General features: G+C 37.6%; 1 protein-coding gene across 1 annotated transcript in view; it reads left to right on the top strand.

Moving 5' to 3' along the window:
• rut (adenylate cyclase rutabaga) overlaps positions 1-16,613 on the top strand; it is a 114,603-nt gene that overhangs the window by 90,063 nt on the left and 7,927 nt on the right. The window contains exons 10-17 of the mRNA XM_074087778.1: positions 4,040-4,213; positions 6,787-6,942; positions 9,484-9,669; positions 10,940-11,218; positions 11,507-11,802; positions 12,392-12,551; positions 13,422-13,505; positions 14,783-14,929. Coding sequence (XP_073943879.1) covers positions 4,040-4,213; positions 6,787-6,942; positions 9,484-9,669; positions 10,940-11,218; positions 11,507-11,802; positions 12,392-12,551; positions 13,422-13,505; positions 14,783-14,929 — 1,482 coding nt within the window. The remainder of the gene's footprint in view (positions 1-4,039; positions 4,214-6,786; positions 6,943-9,483; positions 9,670-10,939; positions 11,219-11,506; positions 11,803-12,391; positions 12,552-13,421; positions 13,506-14,782; positions 14,930-16,613) is intronic.

Genomic DNA, 16,613 nt, shown 5'->3' with positions numbered 1-16,613 from the left:
TGAGAACATAACGAGTATTTAAAAAAAAAACCGACACCGATTCCTATCATATTTCATGAAATATGAGAGTTTTAATGTGAGCACAAATTTCTTTAAAAAATATTTCAAAAAATTCTACAAGCTAAAGTAATAGACCGATTTCAATGTTTAATATCTCAAATTAAAACTGATAATATTCATTATTTATAAAAAAATATAAAAAAAAAATTACTGAAAACTTTTGGCAAAACACCATCTCAAGTTTTTTTCTTACCTGATTGGTAATTTTTATTTGATTGCTTAAAAAACTGTATGCAACATGAATGGTTTAATGCATATACAGATTACTGAGTACATAACAAGTATTTTAAAAAAAATTCGACACCGATACCTATCATATTTCACGAAATATGAAAGTTTAAATGTGAGCACAAATTTCGTTAAAAAAAAATCAATAAATTCTACAAGCTAAACTAATAAACCGATTTAAATGTTTAATATCCCAAATTAAATCTCATAAAATTTATAATGTAGAAAAAAATATTATAAAAATATTTACTGAAAACTTTTGGCAAAAAACGCCATCTTAAGTTTTTATTTCTTACCTGATTGGTAGTTTTTACTTGATTGCTTAAAAACATTGTATGTTGTATGCAACATGAATGGTTTAATGCATACTTATATATATTTCTGAGTAAATAACAAGTATTATAAAAAAAACCCGACACCGATACCCTTCATACTTCACGAAATATTTAAGTTTAGTTGTGCACGCTTTTCTTACATATAAATTTCAACGAAATCTTCAAGTGAAACTAGTTCTCTGATTTTAATGTTTAATGTTAAATGAAAGAAGAACGAAATTACCTAATTTAGTAAAAAAAAGTTTTTCCTGGTGTTACTAAAAAATATAATGACTTTTAAATTAGTAATTATTAAGACAAAAAATAAAAAATATACCGTTTCCGTTTCCGTTATTGTTGGTTCTGAAAAGTAATATATATTGCTTAGTAGTTGGCGAATTTATTTAAAAATTAGCTTTTTATCTGATAGAACTACAGCTTATAGATATGTCACATTTGAAATAAAAGACTATGAACATCAATGTTTATCAAATATTTAAATTAAAACCTATAAGTCCTCTTCGGGTTCATCGGCAGATGTAGAACTGAAAAGGAAAAGTCGTTTTGAAGTACTTGTGCTATTCCAATACTACAAAATCACAGATCTTTTAGACACGGACTGTGTTGCTGTAGATTACTGTTGAATTATTTTTGTGCCTAGTTGATTACCATTAGATCTAAAATTTTGTGCTTACCTGTGGAAATCAGTGGTCAGCATACAAAATAACCCTGCATTGAATATTATATTAACTTACTTTTGATTTGTACAGCCACCTTTGCAGGATTTACACTGGGCAGTGCATGGTAAGCTGACCCGACGACACCCACAACGCATGTTATGGCTTACTTTCTTTTGCCAACTCTCTTTTGCCTTAGTCCATCCCAAGAAGATGGACATGGTACGGAAACTTCTGGTTTCAGAGCGTTTCTCCATATTTGGCCGCTTGGTAAGCTGCACGCAGTGTATGTTTATAGAGAGCATGTCCATACCATGTCCATCTTCTTGGGATGGACTAAGGCAAAAGAGAAGGACTCCAGAATTGTCGGCAGTTACAGCGATTTGGTCGCAATTAAGCCTCTTGTACCATTGTGACTGCAAATCTGGCTGCGATACCATGCGTTGTGGGTGTCGTCGGGTCAGCTTATCATGCACTGCCCAGTGTAAATCCTACAAAGGTGGCTGTACAAATCAAAAGCAAGTTAATATAATATTCAATGCAGGGTTATTTTGTATGCTGACCACTGATTTCCACAGGTAGGCACAAATTTTAGATCTAACTACCTCTAACTAGGCACAAAAATAATTCAACAGTAATTACAGCAACACAGTCCGTGTCTAAAAGATCTGTGATTTTGTTGTATTGGAATAGCACAAGTACTTCAAAACGACTTTTCCTTTTCAGTTCTACATCTGCCGATGAACCCGAAGAGGACTTATAGGTTTTAATTTAATATTTGATAAACATTGATGTTCATAGTCTTTTATTTCAAATGTGAATATCTATAAGCTGTAGTCCTACCTATCAGATAAAAAGCAAATTTTTAAATAAATTCGCCAACTACTAAGCAATATATACGGAAACGGTATAGTTTTTATTTTTTGTCTTAATAATTACTAATTTTAAACTAATTATATTTTTTCGTAACACCAGGAAAAAACTTTTTTTAATAAATGAGGTAATTTCGTTCTTCTTTTCATTTAACATTAAACATTAAAATCAGAGTACTAGTTTCACTTGAAGATTCGTTGAAATTTATATGTAAGAAAAGCGTGCACAACTAAACTTAAATATTTCGTGAAGTATGAAGGGTATTGGTGTCGGGTTTTTTTTATAATACTTGTTATTTACTCAGAAATATATATAAGTATGCATTAAACCATTCATGTTGCATACAACATACAATGTTTTTAAGCAATCAAGTAAAAACTACCAATCAGGTAAGAAATATAAGCTTAAGATGGCGTTTTTTGCCAAAGTTTTCAGTAAATATTTTTTAATATGTTATTGTACATAATGAATTTTATGAGCTTTAATTTGGGATATTAAACATTTAAATCGGTTTATTAGTTTAGCTTGTAGAATTTATTGATTTTTTTTAACGAAATTTGTGCTCACATTTAAACTTTCATATTTCGTGAAATATGATAGGTATAGGTGTCAATTTTTTTTTAATACTTGTTATGTATTCAGTCATATGTATATGCATTAAAGCATTTATGTTGGATACAGTTTTTTTAAGCAATCAAGTAAAAACTACCAATCAGGTAAGAAAAAAAAACTTAAGATGGTGTTTTTTGCCAAAAGTTTTCAGTACATATTTTTTTATATTTTTTTCTTAATAATGAATGTTATGAGCTTAATTTTGGGATATTAAACATTGAAATCGGTTTATTAGTTTAGCTTGTAGAATTTTTAGAAATATTTTTAAAGAAATTTGTGCTCACATTTAAACTTTCATATTTCGTTAAATATGATAGGTATCGGTGTCGGACTTTTTTTTTAAATACTTTTTATGTACTCAGTAATATGTATATTTATTAAACCATTCATGTTGCATACAGTTTTTTTAAGCAATCAAGTAAAAACTACAAATCAGGTAAGAAAAAAACTTAAGATGGCGTTTTTTGACAAAAGTTATTTGTAAATATTTTTTTTTTATAAGTAACGTATATAATAGGCTCTCATTTGAGATATTAAACATTGAAATCGGTTTATTACTTTAGCTTGTAGAATTTTTTGAAATATTTTTTAAAGAAGTGGCGCCATCTCTGTTCCTAAGGGGTGAAACTTCCGCTGCTGCGAGTCAAATCACTCAGTTTAGTCTGTACTATCACTGTGCAAAGCGGCTTGCTTTCTTCACGAAGTGCAGCATTTTGTCTCTAACAAGTATGACCACGAATAGTAATATTTTCCAGCCCACATTCGCAGAATTTCATATCAGATTTATATCGAAATGATAATTATATTTACGAAATATCGAGGATTTCCAGACTTTGTTATTTTTGCTAATGTATTTTACTCAAATATGTATTACCCCCAAATGTACTACGAAACATGCAGCCGCTGCTGTCTTTACGCTTTGTATACTCGAAGGTGAATATCGCTCAATGATTTTTGAATAGACTAGGACATAGGTTTTCTGATTGTTTACAGTATATGTAAATCGGCATGACATCCTTGCGTACTCACGTACTACCTACATGTGTAAATATCGGAATGTTCCACTATCCTCGTACCGTGTCATCTTGGTGTTTGCCTAAAGTACCTGAGAGCGACGCCCGTTGCTATAACTTAGCATGAGTTGCATGATATTCTCGGACTCAAATGATAGCACATGCTGAAATATAGCTTTAGTTATTAGCTTGCGCGATTGCCGCTGTACATAAATACGTGTGGTTATGTGTTAGAGTAAGGAAGCATTTTGTCTATTTCCAGATGTGTTTGTCGACGGGCGTGGGGCTTGGTTCGGCGTCGCGGCGCAAGCTCTCCTTCAAGAACGTCTCCAACGTGGTGGTGCAACTGCTACACTCCATCAAATTCAACGTGGACGTGCCCTTTTCCAACATGGCCGCCTCGCCACAAGAGCTCAAAGCTAACGCAGCTAGGAAGGTATGTCTTTCTTTAACACTTCTTCTGGATATCTACTACCAATTTTTTCTGCCGTTTTACACTTTTATAATATAACAGTATTCGGCAGAAAAAGTTTGTACATTAATTCGTTACAACATATTCTTTCTTGCACATCGTTTAAAAGTTCCGAACGCACTTTACTGGACACGGCTGAACAGTACGACGCTGGTGTCCACGGCTTTTCTTATCCTTCAGATTTTTTCAATTGAGTGATAAGATTTCTCGCTTCGGAGGTTCACTTCTGAGTCTTAAAAGGTAAGTTGCTTTTGTATTCTAAATTATATTTTTTGACCCTTGATTTCTTACTTGTTGAAATTTTATGAAACAGATTCTTTGAATATACAAGTGCTTCATGTTATATAGTATGGATATTACCTTATTATTATGGGCAGTAGTTTAAATAATCACATCAGGTGGTGGGTCCCATGTGAAGTCATTAAAATTAACGTCAAACAGACATGATTGAAATTATTGATTGAACCTCTGTTCAACTTGCACCCATCAATTATATCAATGGACCATTAGCGTCGGCCGTAGTTGTTCTCCATATTTATTGTTGTGCTTACAACGTAGTCAATCTTTACTTTTGGGACTACCACGGAACCTATCACCTCCACATGATGTCGACGCGGTGTGGTAGAAAGAGCATCGCGACACTTCCCTAGTCGTAGAAAATTTTCGAGTATTTTGAGAGCTTTTTTTAAAAGTATTTTACAGTTTTTACCACTTGCTTATAAATGCACATCGCCTTTACGCGTTAGAACAGTTTGTTGGTTAGAATATGTCGTGCCATCGCTTTAGGTTTCAGAAATCTTCGTCAAATTTTTTTAATATTTAGGTGGAAAATCGCCAGTTTTTAATAGTTCTTTGTACAATGTTCGCCTTAGGGAAGAAGGTTGGAATGCTCTTTCTCTCGTGTATCAATGTAATTCACGCCACGGGCTAAAGGGAGGCTTATTGAACAATAGCTTGCGGCTACATATTAAAAGCAGCTAAATAAAAATTTTCGATGTTGTAAGCAACGTGGTGGGCTTTTGGCGTTGCTTGTTTAATGTGTGGCTCAATGTAACATTTTACAATAAAAGCAAACACTGGCTGTAGCATTCTTGAAGCTTGTACATCTAGTGATGTAATATACCTACAACAAATAACAGTTTTGAATAAATTGACAAAACCCAGCCCATTTTCCGAACCCAACTTCTTGGGATATTTGAAGCGTTGCAAAGCTATAGTAGAATTATGTTTTTCGTGGGTGTAATGATATAACGCGAAGCAGTTTTTTTTCGATAAACATGAGTCATAGTACGTACTGTGTCATCGGAAACCTTTGCAACATATATGTTTATTTTATCACAGACTTAAAGACGACACACTTTTCATATGAGATAAAGGTCAGTTCGAATTGAACTTTTGATATAAATATTAGGTATACGTAGTAGCCCGTAGGAATATTTAAATTAAACGAAATTCTTTTGCGTATTATTTACGATCTGGCAGGTGGGGCATGATAGGTACTTTGTTTCCGTTTTTTACCACGAGGGGAGATTAAAGTCAAAAGGAAACTCAACTTTCGCTCACCCTCTCTTAGTTGTATTGAACTATAGCGGGTGTGATTTGGAAAGATTACATCTACCATAGGTACCTCACATTACATACCGTCTCGTACATATCCTCGCATCGTCGCCCGTTGTTTAGTGATGAAAACCCACAGTAAATAATGTACGAGTACGTCGGTAGTATAACAGTGGTTACCCTCCTAAGTCTTGTGTCATATGCCAAATCATGTATTATGGATGGTAAAACCCGTTGTTAATTCGAAGGCCCATAAACATACGACATACGGTAGTAGTCCAGGACTGTAGTCCTAGCGGGTATGATTTGGCAGGTGCTGAACCTGAAGTAGTTTGGAGAATACCTACCATCCTACGGCTATATTGTGGGTGATTTGTGTGATCAACCCGTCTTCAAATCTAGGCTGAATGGACATTTATTACGCAAGCGTGCTCCATCTTAGTTCACATCTTCGCTTAGCATCAAGCGTGATTGTGGTCAAATGCACGCAAGCCTATTTCTGTGTAAAAAAAATGACAAATCACGTGTTTGTAATGCTATCGTTCCATAGCTGCTCGTTGTTAGTTCGAAGGCTCATAAGATACGGTAGTCCAGGGCTGTAGTTTTAGCGGGTGTAATTTGGCAGGTGCTGGACTAGCGGTAGTTTGGGGAATACCTACCATCCTAGGGCTATAGCGGGTGATTTAACAAATCCTGTGTTGCAAAGCCATCGCCGTTGCTAGTAAGCCCGGCCGTTTGTTAGCTTGGAAGGCATAAGATACGATGGTAGTTCAGGGCTGTAGTTATAGCGAGTGTGATCTGGATGGTGCTGGACTTGCGGTAGTTCGAGGAATATCTTTCATACTTGGGCGATAGCGGGTAATTTGACAAATTATGTGTTTGTAAAGCCATCGTCCCATCGCCGCCCGTTGTTAGCTTGGAAGGCCCATAAGATACGGTGGTAGTCCAGGGCTGTAGTTGTAGCGGGTGTGATCTGGCAGGTGCTGGATCTGAGGCGCGCGCTGCACGCGGAGCCGGGCTCGGCGGAGGCGCTGCGGCTGGCGGCGCTGCGGGCGGAAGACGTGAGCGCGCCGCGGGACCCCTCGCACCACACCTTCGACGCCGTCATGCACCAAGCCCTGCGCACGCACCCCACGGTCCACGCCCCATCATACATTACACGCTTATCTGTGCGACACGACACCGCACCTGCTTCCAAGCGTTCGAAACAAGACTGACCGTTCTGACCAACCCAACAGGGCTTAGTCAAACAAGCGGTTTTTTAACCGTAACTCAATCTGTATTTGGATCGAAATTATTCTGTGTCACTTGGTGACGCAAATAACTTGACGATTTTGGATAAAGTTGAAAAAAAAAGTACTCAAGTTAACGGTTTTTTTTTAATTAAAATATTGGTAATAACAGCCGCCAAGAACTGTTTGACCATGTAATTGCGGTTGCATATTTTTTGTAAATAAATTAAATTACACTAAGTTAGGGCAGTCTTGGTTTAAACTATCGGTTATCGCGTATTGTAAAAAAATACAATATATTTACTTAACTGTAACAAATAACTTACTTTACATGTTAAGTGTCTTCAAGCACAGATAAGCTAGCAGACATTGCATACATCGCACGGGACGCACATACATGCAAAGGTACCGATGCCTGTATGTGCGTCGCGCACTTGCACTTAGGGGCTGATCTAGAATTGATTCGCAATAGGCATAGTTTAGGTAACATGAATACCATATGCTATAGTACTCCTGCTGCGGTTTGTTTTTTTCCGCTTAAGGATAATTATACGCAATAACGAGAGTTGACGATTGCACCGCGTCACGAACGCGGGTGTGTGTCGAATCATAACCTTGCTTTATGGTTTCCAAGTATTTACATAGTTTGGTTTTTGACTGATGGATTTAAAAGAATTTGAGCTGCTTTTATATAAATACTTCAACGTTCGCACCTATGCTTTTTTCGAATCCTGCAGAGGAACATGTACCTTTACATAAATATAATTTAATGATAAGTGGCTTTGCATTAAAATAAATATGCTTTTCAACATCCGACGCTGAGCAGTGACGTTATCACAAAATGTCCCCCAAGTTTTTGAGCTTTACAACCCCTATCTCACCTAGTTCCCAAACAGCACCTTCAAGACGAAGAATTCGGTGTCGAAAAGAAACCACCGTTTTGTTTTCTAAATGTAAGCACAGCACAGACGTTCTTTTTTTCCCCTTCGTTTCCGTATTAAGTTGCTGGTGTGTTCAAGCTTTGACGTTTTCTACTTACTACCTACCTAGTTCAACAAAATTATTCTTGTCAAACTTTCAATTTCAAATGGCCTCTTTAAAAATCTAAACAATTGACATTATTTCAATTCTTTAAAATGATTTGGCAAATAATTGTGAAGATCTGTTGAAAGTTATGGATATACCAGCAACTAACCTGGTACGTCTGCTCGTTATTTTTCAGATGTTCCGCCCTTGGACATTAGTTCCACAACAGATACTCGCTGAAACAGTAAGCGCAAACTGTTGTCTGTGTTCCGCTGTGTCCCACGCCACTGGGCGACGCGCACTTACATTCCAGAACTTTCGATATTGACCTAAGTAATGTGTTACACCTTTCTGGAACACAATCGTTCGCACTGTACAAGATACTCGTAGTCTATTGAGGGAGATGAGGCAATACGGTACAAACGACGTGAGCACTCAAAATCATTCACTTCACCATTCCCATTGGGCCTATTTTCTTTCAAAATTATCTAATTATTATGTGTATTTCAGATAATTTATGTTCAGTTTAGTTTGAGAATAAAGCCAAGCGCACTGAACTGTGTTTCACTCGCTGCCCCGACTAGTCACCTCGAGCACTAGAGCATGGCATGAATCCTAACTGGCGACTAAATGCATGGAGTGACGCTCCCCCACTATTAATAATTTATAACAATATTTTAATTACGTGCTTGATTATTTCTTCATTTTTTTCCATTTTATATATATTTACAGGAACTCTTAAAAATATGAAACTATAAATATGAGGAAATGATCAAACACCGATGTTTAGTCTTAAGATATGTTTCGACTTTTATTGTATTAAAATAAATTGTAACTGCCATATTGGGCTGCCCTATTTACCTATTAGGAAAGTCCACATTAACATTTTCCAAGTCTTAGCTAACCAACGCAGAATTTAAGATGTTTTTTTTTTAAATGTGTACATATTATCACTTCTATTCTAATAATGCGATGCCGCTTCGGAGTCAGGAACTTTTTCATTCAAAGGTCAGTCTGAACAATTAGAACGAAGCATCTTGTCGGCATGCGGTGACCTGTGTACCCCGGCATTCATGACCATTACCCTGCCTCGTAACTGTTGAATGTTTACAGATCCCCACCTGAAGCCCTTCATGCTGCATCATCACGTTTCAATGTTTGTAAATCAGGCGGTGGCGGCCTGGGTTCGTGCAGGGCAGGATAGACCCATCAAAGGAACCCACTTTTGAATTCACTACTCACGTTTGCGCCGTGTGGTGTTCAAAAAGAACGTATTAACCAATAAAAAATAAGCAACAGTTGAATTTAAACGCGCTTCTTAGTTGTTTCATGCGCAGTACCGGGGCCGCCACTGAATTAGGATGTTAGCAGTAGGCCGCGTTGTCGAGCCAGACGCGTTGAACTGTATCATTTCCACAGAACAAAGTGACCGAGAAGTTCAAGCGGCCGCTGAAAAAGCGTCATTCGTCCGTATACCACCAGCCCACCAACCGCGTCAACAAGTTCCTGGCGCAGGCCATCGACGCGCGCTCCGTGCATCGCGAGAAGGCAACGCACGTGCATCTGCTTACGCTCTGCTTTAAAGACCAGGCTAAGGAAGCGCAGGTATGAGTCTATTCTATACTAAACATATTATGCTAATACAGCGAGTGAGAGAGTTTACCGTCCCACGATCACGCTGAGCAAGCGAGTGAAACCGTATGCACTCTCGCTTACTGTCTCTTCGGGTATTAATTTCTTTTAACGACCGAATAGCTAAGTTGGTAGTGACCCTGACTACGAAGCTAGCGGTTGCGGATTCATCTCCGTGACTGGAAAATATTTGCATGATGAATACGAATGCTTGTACTTATACTTGAGTCTTGGATGTTTGTATATACTCAAGTATATATTTATCTTTCTGTTGTGTAGCACCCATAGTACAAGCTGTGCTTAGTTTGGGGCTACCCAAGATATTATTATTATTATTGAATTGAAAAAAAATGTGGGTCTCTTTCATTATTTTACTTTGAATAATTAAGATTTCAATAATATTTTTTTATTAACCTGGTGCATAAGTGTTTTTGTTTGTTGTGGCAATACGTTGAATCTTTGAGTGGAGGGTCGTATGTTCAGCTGTTTTTGTTACGGAAGTTCGCATCCGGCATCATAAAAAAGATATTTCGAACTAAAATCTCTAAAATAAATATCACGGGACACTTGACACCAATGAGGGCTATCGCGTATGAATTCGCCACTAGAGGCGCTAGTGTAGCGTGAGGTCTCCGAAATGTCAAATCTCATAGTTTTTGGGTGAGCTACGCGGGTTTATTTATAATTAGAATAATTTTGTGAATATTTTGCAATATCTGAAATTAATTATGGCAAATATGCGTTCCGGGGCAATGAATGTCTGTGTTTTGAGACAGTTTTGTCTTTCGGAAACCTTTTTCCGAACAAAACGGGGACTATGCAACACTGTGGCATGCTCGATATTTTTATGGTACGGTTTTAAGGTGTATTAAATATGATTTAATCTAAACTTTGTCTTTACGCCCGTAATAACAGACTTTGAAAGCCATACACGCCAACCTCACGCAACAGTGCGTCATCTAGTGAGACAAAAAACGATAGCCCTCATTGACCTAGTCCCAAAGCACCCCAAAGTAAGCAAAGCTTGTGTTATGGGTACTAGCCAACGGATAAACATACTTAAATAGATAGATACGTACTTAAATACAAAAAATTGACCGTTATTTATTTTTCAATAAAAAATATGCGACTGCCGCAATCGGCTTGCGGCTGATTAGCGATCACAATATTTGTGAAAAATCGCCACTAATCAATGAAATTAATCAAAATGATATTGCGCCAGTATAATGTGTGTTATTTGTAGTATCGTGCATCAACGGACGGTGGTTGGGCGGGGTCCCTCGGCGCAGCCCTGGGCGCCGTGGCCGCCGCCGGCGCCCTGCAAGCCGCCATCCTCCCTCGCACCACCATTCTTCTCCTCCTCTTCGTCACAGCCTTCGCTTGGTCTGCGGCTGTACTAGCTCTGACGTTGGCCGCTCGTCTGCGACTCATACCCTGCGACGTGTCTCGTCCTTTCGCTTTGCGGAATGCGATCACGACGTTTACGATAGTGCTGGGGTATGCAGTGGGGCAAGTCAATGTGGTAAGTGACCGTATAAATATAGTCAATAGGTTGCTAAGCAAATTAGGATAATTTTGCTCAGATAATCTTAGAGATTGTGTTATAAATAAATACATTTAGTTGCCTTATACATATTCACAATTCATAAAATAGATCTTATCAATCTTTCTTGGCTTGACTAAGTTTTTATCTCTGTCTCATTGTCAGCCTAAAATACTCGTACTTACGTCCCATTGTTTGGCACAGACATCCGCAGTTTTTATAGACGATAACACTACTTGAAAGTAACATTCCCACCAACTATTTCAGGTAACATGCAATGAGATGAACGTATGTCGCAACTTAACCGAGAATGTAACGATGGCAGACATCCGTGCCTATTCGGGCGACGTGGCAACGTTATGGAGCGCCAACGACCACCGCGCGTGCCCCGTGCCACTCTACATCACTCTCGGCTGCTGTCTCAGCATGCTAGCCGTGGCAGTATTTCTAAGGCTGCCTATCCTGATTAAAGGGATACTCCTGGCGTTTATGACGGCCGGCTACATCGCTGTCATAATGGCGTACCATAAGGACCTGTTTGACTGCTACGATCTTATGACTGAGTAAGTGCTTACTTAACGACACCTTTTCTTAACTATGTTGGGATTGTTTGAATTTAGTATGTAGAGCTCTGCTCTGGAATAATACATTGGTTAGTTAAGCTTTTAATTTAACTCACAATGTATGTATGTACGTACAGTCGAGGAAACTGAATCACGTAAACCTGTAAAGGTTCCTTGACTGTATGTACATATGTGCGGGTCAAATCATGCAAGTTGAATTTGACCCATTTCCAGTGTTCGGATTGACTTGAAATTTGGCATACTTATGTAAATCTGGTGACAATACCTACTGGTCTAGTGGTCCAGCCATGATCGTCACCGCAGGATGGAACTCATCAACGCTTAATGGCATCGACTTGAAATTTGGTACATTTGGTAATGGAAAATGTAGTTTCGATGACAGTACATTACAAGTACAGCCAACAAAAATTACAGTCAGCAATAAAAGTTTGTATTAACAAAAACTTAATACCTATCCCCATAGCTATTTCAAAGCATATTTAGTATTTACGTGTGTAAAATCCTTAAATTTCGTAGCTGGCGTCAAGTTCCCATTCTTCGTATTAGCTGTTGCTGTTACCCGTTCCAGATCAGGCGTGGTGGGGTCGGCGGCGGCGGCGTGCGCGTGGACGCTGGCGCTGGCGCTGGCAGTGTTACTTCACGCGCGGCAGACCGAGTGGACGGCGCGCCTGGACTTCCTTTGGCAGGCGCAGGCGCGCGACGAGAAACGGGACATGGACGCGCTGCAGGTACCTCAAAAAGAAATACCGCTGTAAGGTCATTTCATTATTCGAGCGTTTATTTTTTTTCGTGGGCACATTTTTGTTGACATGGTGGAAGATTATTTCCAGGTTATCTAGTAGAATTACAGGACGTCTAAAAAATAGTCTTAAACGTCATCAAATTCTACGGCACGTTCATAAAAAAATGTGACCACAAAAATTGAGGCGCTTGAAAAGCTCGAATAATGACCCGATATACTAACAATAATAATATTGTTTTATGTTGCATTAAGATTAAGAGACAAATAACACATTACCCTGAACTCAACTAGGAATATTCCTGTGTTTCATATAGGTCTCTGTCTCTTTTTTGCACTTTTGTGTGCAAATCAAGCCATGTGAAAAAAATCGGTGTATGTACAGTCAAGGGCAAAGATATCGACACGGCCAAAGTTGCAAAAATATGTATACGTGGCCTTTATGTTAAGTGCATAAAGTCGTGTATATATATTTTTGCAACTTTGGCCGTGTCGATATCTTTGCCCTTGACTGTACACAAAAGCTAGGCTCTGCAGACTTTCCGACACAAAGACTATTCATTATAATCACTGAATTCACCCATCCCAACCCTTAATTTGCTCTACTTGTCTTGTCCCTCTAATGGACTAGTAAATCATGAGTCAAATCTTAGTAACATTATTTTAGTAACTTAACGTAATTAGGCATCTACTATCTATTACCATACAAAAATTTTGAATGCCAATATGGAGAAGTAGACCTAGAAAAGGACACCAAATATAAGTACAATAATTTTGCTTTGGGTTGTTGCATCCTGATAAAGTAACATTTCATAGTTTACTATCTCCTTAATGTATTTTTCTTTCTTTTGAATTACAGGCATCAAATAGAAGGATATTGTTTAATCTATTGCCAGCTCACGTGGCTACTCACTTTCTGGACAATCAGTTCAGAACTAATATGGTAAGTGTTATTGTAAGTGCACAAAACATTCATTTTTGTACATTTGACGTTTTCATGTTAGCTTTACTCCTGATCAAAAATATATACCTGTTTGTCTCTTTACGTAAACACAGTAAAGGAAATATGCCGTCATATTTTTTTCTTTACTGTGTTCACGTTAAGCTTGTCTGTTGTGGTTTCAAAATTTGGAAACCATGTTCGACCGCTTCCTGGCATCTGCTTGAGCTGAAACATGGCAAACTTATTTATGAAATTTCGTGACAATACAATAATCTGGTAGTACTACTGCCTGGATTGTCTCCGGAGGACGGAAGTCTTCTAAGGTTAATGGCATTCACTTATTGAAATTTTCCTGTAAAAAGAGGTTTTTATATATATATTTAATGATCAGGATTTATATTACCACGAACTAATTTCATGTCCTAACCTACCTTATGCACCTAATGCTTAGCAAAGTCTTTAAGATAATAATAAAAAAAACAGTAAGAAGTTTGTGATGCTAAATAAGATTTACATACATATTGTGCTTGAATGCTTTTTAACTGTGGTTTGTGGCTTTGTTGATGTGGGATGTTAAGGATATAATCTGTATGAATCATTCGTGTCTCAGTTATCACGCCATTCATTCATGTCAATTGCACACACATTAGCACCATTTTGCACTATTTATATCAATATTAGCTTTTATTATGTGTTGTTATTTCAACAATATACTTACACAAAGCAACAGTGACATAACCGTGAGGGACCGAGGCGACCACACTAAAAATCTCTATTACGATTGACATAAAACATAACAAAATCGTCTATATAGGTACTAAGTATTTCAACTCAAAATATCGGGGAGTAACTTGGTAGCTGACAACCACAGCCTTAAAGCCTGATACCGACATCCGTTTTCCTACCTGGCCAAGAGAGATGCTGCTTTATGTTAGAGTGAATAATAAACATGAATAAAGATACAAATAATAAACTCCAGAGCTTTCCAAAAAGGACTGTATTTAACTCTTCGATCGTATAAAAAGGAGCGTATAAGGACGCTGCACGAGACGGGCATGAAAGTTATTTTTTTTTAATATATACCTACACAAAACTGTGTCAGCACTGAAATACATTCAGTTTTATGTTCTAAGAACATCACAACACTAACTAACATAAGCACCTCTAGCCACTCAGCCAAACGGATCATATAAAAGCTGTATTTTATAACGCCTGGTCGCTTGAATGAGTATGTCACTGCCCCCGCTGCCGCTATACTGACCCAGAGGCGTCGCCAGGATCTGTACCACCAGTCGTACCAGCGCGCCGGCGTCGTGTTCGCCTCCATCACCAACTACCACGAGTTCTATATGGAGCTGGACGGGAACAACCAGGGCATGGAGTGCCTGAGGCTGCTTAATGAGATCATTGCCGATTTTGATGAGGTGAGTTGTACAATACATTAACTTTTTTATGATATTCATTCGTCTTGTTAGTTCTCTATCTTCCTAACCGACTTCAAAAAAGGAGGAGGTTATCAATTCGCTTGTATTTTTTTTATGTTTGTTACCTCAGACAGACCTCCGTCATTTATGAACCGATTTGAAAAAAAAAAAATGTTTTTCGTTCGTCTAGGAATGCTTTCAATTAGGTCCCATAACACTAAATCAGGATCTGATGATTGGATCCTAAGGAAATAGAGGGAACTCTTCAAATATTGTAGGGACACCTATGGTAATTTCGGCATATTTAGTAGTAACTCGTGCATTTGCTCTTGAAAATCATAATTTGGTGAAGTGGATCTGATGATGAAGACCCCATTTGAACAACGGAGCGACTGACTACTCAATAACAAGTACTTCACGGGTTGAATTTCAATTAGCTCGTTGTAATGTATTATGGTGAAATGGAACGGGTGATGAAACCAGGAGAAAATAGTAATTTTTCGTAAAAGGAGCATTTGACATTAAACTATTGCATATTAGATCTTTTACCACTTACTTTTTTTTATTAGATCTTTTATTTTCTTTTTTTGCTTTTACTAAAAAGCGTGAAAAAAAATTGTATAACAAAAATTGAACTGACTACAAAAAACCATGAAAATAATTTTCTACCAGTCTGAAGTCGATGCCTCAGCACGAGCCAGCAGGAGCGATTGAAGCCCAATACACTCGTATAGTATGTATGTAGGTGAGGTAGACGACTATAGGTTCACTCCTGCTGGCTCGTGCTGACGCACCGACTTCAGACTGGTAGAAAATTATTTTCATGGTTTTTTGTAGTCGGTTCAATTTTTTGTTACTTATTTATTTTTGTAACTAACGACTCATTGGAATAATTAAAAAAAAACTGAAAGATAATTGATGAAATGAAATGTTTATGTTGTGTTCCTTAAAATACGCTTAAAAGTATACCGTTGCAGGCCTATTTGCTAGCCGAAATCCATACTTGGTGATTTTGACATACGTAAATAGAAAGAAAGAACTAAGCCTAGTGCAAGCGTTTCTTTTCCGGCCTCTGCAGTAATGTACTATTTATTACTTAATTATTTATTTATTGTACACCACATTACGGTCAACTTTCTAGCAGCGCATTCTTCATGACAATGATGGTCTCTCCGAAAGCGATATGGTAGTATAAAGAAGTGACATTTAACAGCCTTATGCGGCCTACTTACAGAATAAACGTTTTTAATTTTTGATTTAGTAAGCAGTACCTACAGAATACAGAGGTTGAAAAATTACATTATGATAAATTTGAAGTATACCGTAAGATTTTGTAACTGTATACCTGTGAAGCAGTTCAGTGGCGAGTGTGACCCAATGTGCACTAGGCCCGAGTGGGAACTACAGTTCAAGCCTTCTCTTTATGAGAGGAGGCCTAGGCTTTGCAGTGGTTGTAATAGGCCGAAGACGAGTTCATGGTCTATTAGATAAGATAAACCTCTCGTTTTTTATTTTTATAATTGAACCTGCTTAGTTCAACGTGTAATGGATTCATTTTTACAAGACATTATTGCTACAGCATGTATGTATGCATATTGTAATAAGTAGATGAAAAAAAAATACATCAGTCAGTTTTAGACGCAGCCTTTTTGAATAATAAATATCAGTAGAGAATAACAAAAGA

Source organism: Choristoneura fumiferana, chromosome 5, assembly GCF_025370935.1.
Source record: "Choristoneura fumiferana chromosome 5, NRCan_CFum_1, whole genome shotgun sequence".
Taxonomy (NCBI): Eukaryota; Metazoa; Arthropoda; class Insecta; order Lepidoptera; family Tortricidae; genus Choristoneura; species Choristoneura fumiferana.
This window is presented reverse-complemented; position numbering and strand designations above follow the sequence as displayed.